The sequence below is a fragment of the Dipodomys ordii genome, unplaced genomic scaffold (genome assembly GCF_000151885.1).
Source record: "Dipodomys ordii isolate 6190 unplaced genomic scaffold, Dord_2.0 Scaffold248, whole genome shotgun sequence".
In the NCBI taxonomy this organism is placed as follows: domain Eukaryota; kingdom Metazoa; phylum Chordata; class Mammalia; order Rodentia; family Heteromyidae; genus Dipodomys; species Dipodomys ordii.
This window is the reverse complement of record NW_012267464.1, coordinates 203,850-212,084: the sequence shown is the minus strand read 5'-3', so window position 1 is coordinate 212,084 and position 8,235 is coordinate 203,850. Positions and strand designations below refer to the sequence as shown.

The window sequence follows — 8,235 nt, the reverse complement described above, 5'->3', positions numbered from 1 at the left end:
AGCATTGTTGCCTCCTCCTTTGTTTCCCCTTCCCATCCCTTCCCATCTCCCCCCACCCCCATCCCCGCGCCAAAGTTGTAAAGTTCGTTTTTCGACATAATGTCTTATATATCTCATTGTTTCAATGGGACCACCTATATCCCTATTTAAACGGTTTGTTTTTTCCCTTCCCCTCCACAAATCATACTAACATCAAATACAGTGAAAACAAGGGTTATACTGTGAGGGAGGACATACAAAGAAACAAAGAAATATCTTATAAATATGCTAAAATAATAGCCAGAAAGAAAAACAGCCTGCTTCTTTCTGGAAGTACTTGGATAGCATAATTAATTAATTAAATGCATAATGTTTTTCCTGTTTCCATTGTCAGGTGCAAGATGTGATGTCCAGTTGACCCAGTCCTCCCACTTACATGCATCTCTTGGAGACAGAGTTGTCATCCCTTGCAGGGCCAGTCAGCACATTAGCAATGAGTTAAATTGGTATTAGCAGAGACCAGAGAATGCTACAAAGCTTCTGATCTATTTTGCAAATAGATTGGCCTCTGGGGTTCCATCAAGGTTCAATGGGAGTTGATCTGGAACAGAGTTCACACACCATCAGCAGCCTGCAGCCTGAAGATATTGCCACTTTGTACTATGAACAAGATTATAGTAGACCTCCAACAGTGATACAAGCCGTAAGAAAAACCTCACAGGGAGGCAGAAGTGAGAGACTGGGCTGTCCCAGCTGCTCTTCATGGTGCCTCCACCTGCTGACAGAGCTGCTCAGGTGGAGTCAGTCTTTTAAGGTTACTAGAAAGTATTGGGAGGAAGGTCCTGGAGGCATCTGCACACCCTAACTTTCTGTCTTCCTTCTTGTGCAAGCAGCACATATCTGATATTGCCTGTTCTGACATACAAAGAACACACATCTGTGCTTATGTGTAGTCCAGGATGTGCTAAAATTTGTAGTCATTCAATAAAGAAGAAGCCTTTCTAGGTATGTCAAAGTAACCTTTTAAAAGCAGGGCAACATATTTTTTACAAAAGATTTTTGAAAAACAACATTGTAAAGAAAAAATTGTCATTAATTTTTTAAACAACTTGTGATTGACACATTATAATATATTTGAAGTACAGTAGGTTTTGGTATGTACACATATTGTCCAATCATCTAAACAATGTAACTAACAAATTAGTTCACCAACCTAAACATTTATCAATTTCTTGTTGTCAAGGGATTTTTTTTTACCAAACAGATCTTTAAAACCCTTTCTCTAAACTAAAGGCAGATCCATATATACCACCTGCACCAGAATCAATTCCAAATATAACCAAGACCTCAATACAAAAAGAGACATCTTGAAAATATTACAGGAAGGAATAGGAGAAACTCTAGGGCTCCTTAGCACAAGCCGAAATTTTCTTCATACAGACCCAGAAACACAACAAATCAAAGAAAATTTGAACAAAAAGAGATTGCATGAAACTGCAAAGCTTCTACATGGCAAAGGACATAGCAAGCAAGATCAATAGAAAGCTCACAGATTGGGAGAAGATCTTCACTAGCCATACATTGGACAAGGGCCTCATATCTAAAATATACTTAGAATTCAAAAAATTAAATCCCCCAACAATGTATCCTCAAAGAAACAACAGCCTAATTAATAAGTGGGCTAAAGACTTAGAGAGACTTCTCAGAAGAGGAAATAAGAATGGCCAATTGACACAAGAAGAAATGCTCAACTTCTCTAGACATAAAAGAAAAGCAAATCAAAACAACATTGAGATACCACCTCACCTCAGTTAGAATGGGTATAATCAAGAAATCTAATAACAACAGATGCTGGAGGGAATTTGGCCAAAAGGGAACCCTATTGCATTGTTGGTGGGAGTGTAAACTTGTTCAACCACTTTGGAAAGTAGTATGGAGGTTCCTCAAAAGACTCTACATAGAGCTCCCCTATGACACAGCAATCGCACTTTTGGGCATATACCCAAACGATCACAAACAAGGCCATATTACCAGAACAACTATGTTTATCGCAGCTTTATTCACAATAGCTAAGCTATGGAACTAACACACATGCCCCTCAGTAGATGAATGGATCAAGAAAAGGAAATCTATGCCTCCATAGAAAATGGCATCACCCCATTTGTTAGGAAATGGAAAGACCTGGAAAATTTATATTAAGTGGTGTAAGTCAGACCCAAAGTATCATAGGTTATATGGTTTCCCTTATCTGCTATAACTAGTATATGCCTAGGACAAGCAGAAGAGGTCAAAAGTTCTGTACATATGACCATATAAGCTGATGTTAAGTGAAATGAACCCCAAGATAGGTCTACAATTTTTTTATATTTCTTGCTGTTCTTTTTAATGTACTTATAATGTACTATGTGATCTTTTTTGTCTATTTCTTTGTATGTTCTTCCCCCATAGTATTTGATTCCGGTGTTCTGCAAAATGTTTTTTTTTAATTTTACTTATATATTTATTGTCTTTAAGTAGTTGTACAAAGTGGTTACCATTCAACAAATCAGTTTGTAAGTACAAGTACAGTTATAATTATGACACCCTTTCATCATTCTCCCTTATCCCTCCTACGCCTCCCCTCAATACTCTTCTCTAAACCTCACTCCATGTGTGAGTGACAGAGACACTAGAGAGGCCTTGAGCAAAGGGAAGTGAGGTGACGTGGCTGCACATTGAATGCACTCTCAATCCACACACCAGGGTGTATGGAAGAAGCAGGATGGACTTGTAGTGTAGGAAACCTGACCCATCACTGGCATTTGTCATGCTATGTAGATAAAGGTAAGCCATTAGAGATTCAAACAATAAATTGGAAATGAAAAGTTTAAAATAAAAGATCAATGACATCAGTAACCAACCACCAAATGCTAATGAGACTTCAAAGTAGTTATTTTATGGATTATAAATGCTACGAATGTTTAAACATCATTGAAGCTTCTGATCTTTGATCAAACACCTAAAAAGGAATATATGAAGAATATAATGGAACAAATAAGGTCCCAATAGTAATATGAAAGAGACCAAATGGGAATCTGAGAATAGAAAACACAATGACCTCACATGTTTGAGTTCTTAGCTAACACATCCTGATTGTCCAAAGAGACTTCTTAGATTTCCATCAGTGCAAACACCTTCTTCAAAAATGAGTTCTCACATACTTAGGAATCCCTCTCATTGCTGCACCTCAGGACAACTAGTTCCCCCAATGACATCTCAAATGCTAACCAATCTCTCTGTCACCAAGAGATTTAAGGTGCCACAGCTCCCTCTAGGGGGAAGCTTAAATACCTTCAGTTATTGAGCTCTTACTCTTGCAGTACCACAAGCACTTGTAGACACAAACCTCTGATCTTACCGAACCCTCATTTTGATGCAAATGCAAGACAATGAACAAATACTTCTCATGCTGTCCTGTTTCCTGAGACTTCAGCCACCCCACCCCACCTGCTCCCCTTTTGCCACCCTCTCTAGCAGCACTATTACTCAAGGGAAGTGGGTAGTGGGCATCTTGGAACACATTTTGTCTCTTCACCTCTTAGGATGATTAGAATGAGAGGAAGAGGAAATAATTTAAAATTGAACATCTGTGGTTCATTAAAAATATCCCGTGGGATCTTATTGAAGCCCATTTAACAAACTCATCTTCTGAATTAGGATATTCATTTTTCATTCCATCATGTCCCTGCAAATGGAAATCAGCAAACACCCAGATGAGTAACATGAACCAGACCCTGACTCCATTAAAAAAAACCTGGATCCCCTTGTAACAGAGCCTCTTAGACCATTTTTAATATCTCTGTTAATGAAGAGAACCAATCTTCATTTTAAGTGATTTGTTCACAGGCAAAGGGAGAGAAATTATGTTTGATCAGTTATATTGCTCTGATTCATAATGATACTTCCTTCAAAATGTAAGTTACTTTCCTTCTTTAATCAATAACTCATGGCCTTGGTCATAGATGAAACAATGAACATATATGTTTGCTCTTCCTTCCAATGCATCTGTTATGCACTTCAGAGCTCTAATTACAAACAGCTATTGTTGTCTGTAGGCAGTTTGCCTTTAAGGATGTTTAATTTAATCCCACTGCAGGACAGATGATTTGCCTGTTTGAGAATACATTCCCTGGGCAGTGATTGTCTCCTGCATTTGTCCACGTTGATCTTACCTGTCTTGGCCTCATGGAGAGAAACAGATCTTAGTGGTAGATGGAAGCCTGTGCGAGGCAAGGAGAATACACAGTCCTACAATTTGTTAACAGCAAGGAAAAACCTTCTCCTAATTACAGAAGTAGAACACAGGAGGACAGAGGAGAGAGGTAGGAAAAAATCTTATCTTTCTATAACAAATGAACCTTTGGATTAAATTTTGTTTGAGCTTCCTCCTTGAAATACCTTTTGTTTCTCTATTCTTCTATAAACTGAAATCTCTGCCTACTGCCAGTGAAATATTGCCAAATGATGAATGAGTTCTAGTGGAAGAATATGTTATTTTGCATCCTACTGTGTAAGAAAAAACAGGATATAATCATGGTCTTATCATTCTTAGTGACTGCACAGCAGCCATGTTTCTGATCATCTCTCAAACTAGATTCATGCAATTTTCCTCCAGGTTATATTCAGTTGTACATATATGTGAGCAGAGTCTAGAAATGCCACTGTGTTCTTTTTATGGTGACTCTTATCAGACCCATGGTTTGAATCATTATTACTGGTGATCTTCATTTCAATTTTAGACTAGTGATGGCTGCTAGATTTCTCTGCTATGTAACAATTTTTTCCCTTTCGCAATTTATGAAAATGTGTGAAGCTTTTAATAATTTTAGAATATCCCATTTCTTATGAAAATATCATGGTGAATCCAAGGATTTACAATTGATTTAATGGTGTATATTACTGTTTATAAGGTATTCAAAATCCCTTGAAATTGACCACTGGGCATACCGTGCTAGCTGATTCTCTCCATTTTTCCTTTACCTCACACATCAGGATTTTTTTTTGTTTTTGGCACAAAATGGTACAAAATTACCTTACACTTTCCTAGTTTTGATAAAAAAAATCAATTATTTCCACAAGGGTCCCTTGTTTCACTTGTTGGAGAAAGTTTACAGGTACATTAGTGATGGTGCTATCTATTCATGGAACTAGAGCATCATTACTTCTAGGCTGTGAAAAATTATCCATCCACGCATTAATTCATCTACTCTTATATATACATACATAAATATATGAATTTATGGTGATTTGTCCACCTGCATGCACGGCAATAAGTTATTCTTAGACAAAGTTCTTCTGTAGTTAGATTACAATTATTTCCCTCAAGAGTATGACTGTCAGCTCCATTGATCCCTCATGAATTTAGCCACATGATGAACTTTTTTGGATGATAAGAAACACCAGCTGTCACTGTCACTTACATGATCATAGCATACAACTGCCCTCACATATTTGCTCATATATTACTCAGACTGGCATAACACTGCTGAGATGAGTCAACTTTGCATCCCATGCAGTAGCAACTTGTGGGCCCTGACAACTGCACAGGCACATATGGATGTCCTCGTGTCTCATTCCACCTCAGCACCTTCAATGCAGCCAGCAATGCTCTTTCTCCCCTGCATAGACAATCAGCTCTCCTTACTCTTGCTTCTAAGCCCCATGTTGCCTCCTCTCAATATGGATGACATTTCCATGTACTGCTGGCTCCTGGATTCTGTTCAAAAATTCCAAAATAATCTTCCTTTCCATGGTTCTACTCGCTCTACTTGGGCCCAATATCTTTAACCCAGCTGTTGAACACAGTGTTCTTTTCATAACTAGAAGAGACCACCAAGTGAAAAGAACATATGTAGGTTTAGGCAACTCAGTAAGCTTCAGCATAACCCGAGTTTATCCTTCTTTTCAAGGAGAATCTCTGATTCAAACACAGTAGCTTTGGTTAAGATGTTTAAAACCCAGAAGGATTATGAAGACCTCAATAATGGACATTGTAATTTATACACACTCCTAGGATGGTGGAAAAGATTGGTCAGATTTGAAGAGAAGAAAATGTCTTGCTTTTATGTATTTGCTGATGCAAGAAATTCAGAAAAAGGCTGTGCTGCACAATTCACAAGTTTAACTTTTTTTAATCAATGTAATAGCTCCTCATTCTTATTTCATCTCTAAGTATCACATTACAGGACAGCAGTGCTGAAATATTGCCACATAAAGATTTATCAGTGAATCAGAGCAATTCCCAAAGTTCCTTCTCTGGATAATAAAGGCATGTGCCAAATGAGTGTTGTGCAAACATCTGTACATTTCTGGAACTAACATCTGAATGGACAGGTCTTGTCTCAGATAAAGAAATAAAAAGAAAAGAGACTTTTCTCCACAATGAAATCAGTAGTGTGCTCCACCCACAGGAAAGAAATGTGCTGATACTCATCTGTGGCTACAATACAGTCTGTTGCCTGACCTAAGTCTCCTGAGACTCAAATTTGTGTAGACTTACTGAGATGAGGCAGCCTTACAGTTGTGTTTAACTTTGTCCAGATGCTGATGATTTGCATGTGCCAACAGCACGGCCCACTGCCATCAGGACTTCTTCATAGGCTGCTCATAGTCGGTGTAGCAGTCTGTCCCAGTCAGCACACAACATGGACATGAGGATCCCTGCTCAGCTTCTGGGGCTCCTGCTGCTCTGGCTCCCAGGTAAGGATAAAGAATATTGGGCATTAAAATTCCTCAGTGTGATTGATGGTGCTTTACTCTTCAGGAGAGCCTTCTTATAATTCGGTTAATAATGTGGATATTTGTTTCATGTTTCCCCTGCCAGATGCGAGGTGTGGCATCCAGATGACCCAGTCCCCATCCACCTTGTCTGCATCTGTAGGAGGCACAGCCACCATCACTTGCAGAGCCAGTGGAAACATTTATGGCAATTTAGCCTGGTACCAGCAGAAACTAGGGAAATCCCCTAAACTCCTGATCTATGGTAGTAGTACTTTGGCATCTGGTGTTCCATCCAGGTTCAGTGGCAGTGGATATGGAACAGAGTTCACTCTCACCATCAGCAGCCTGCAGCCTGAAGATGTTGCCACTTATTACTGTCAACAATATAACAACTTTCTTCCCACAGTGATATAAGCCATGACAAAAACCTCCCAGGGAAGCAGAAGTGAGAGTCTGGGCTGCCCCAGCTGCTCCTCCTGGTGCCTCCACCTGCTGACAGAGCTGCTCATAGATAGACAATATAGACTTGAAGAGTGTGAATTGTGTCAACAGTTGAGATTCATAAAACAATAACACAAGTAACAGATATTCTAAGCAGCAATGGTTTTGTGTTATAGTTATTGTCAGTCCTGGGATTGAGTTCTTTGGCTCAAGGTTAGCACTCCAACATACTGATCCACAGTTCCATTTCTGGTGTTCTGGTGGTAAATTTGAGCTAAGAGCCTCACAAAGTTTCCAGCCCAGGCCAGCTTTGAACTAGGATCATGAGATGTCAATTTCCAGAATAGCTAGTATTACACGTATGAGCTACCACCAGGATTGTTTATAATACAAAGAACAGATTCATTGCTTCAGATTTTAGTCCTTACTTCTCTGGTATTTATTGTATTAGCATATTTTAGCAGTGTCTAATAATAAGATTCTGGGATTCTCCATATACATCTATTATGTACATTGATCACGTCCTTCTACTTTTGTCCTGTGCTCACCCTCCTGCCTCCTGACCTGGAGCCCTTTTCAGGCCCACATAATTACTCTTCTATTTTAATTATTTTAAGTTCGTTTGAATGAGAAAGACCATACATAATGGCCTTTTGTTTTGCCTGTTTTAACAGAATGTCCTTCAGTTCCATTCATTTTGCTACAGATTATAGGATTTCATGTTTCTTTATATATGTTGTGTACATGTATCCATATCCATATAAATGTATATATATATATATATATATATACATATACAGACATACATACACATATGGACCAGTTCATTACTACTTTCTAATCAATTCTAGGACAATTGATCAATTTCAAATTTTCTCTAGTGATAACAGTATTACAATAAAGCTATATATGCAGAAATTCCTTTATAAATATCACTTTTGTATTTTGGCTTCATTTCCTTCAGATGTTGCCCTGGGAGTGAGGTAGCCAAATCATCTATCTGGTATATCTCTTTTTAGGTAGTTTAGTAACTTCCTTACTGTCCTCCATACTGGC

General features: G+C 38.5%; 2 gene segments (V, D, J or C); both read left to right on the top strand.

The window, feature by feature from the left end:
* Positions 1-5,169, top strand: part of LOC106000859 — a 9,811-nt gene extending 4,642 nt beyond the window's left edge. The window contains 1 exon segment of the V gene segment in view: positions 5,051-5,169. Within this exon segment, the coding sequence occupies positions 5,051-5,169 (119 nt within the window).
* A 1,446-nt stretch (positions 5,170-6,615) lies between these two features.
* On the top strand, positions 6,616-7,278 carry LOC106000871. The segment is given in 2 exon segments: positions 6,616-6,717; positions 6,842-7,278. Coding segments are annotated over 2 exon segments (366 nt in total).
* The last annotated feature ends 957 nt before the right edge of the window (positions 7,279-8,235 follow it).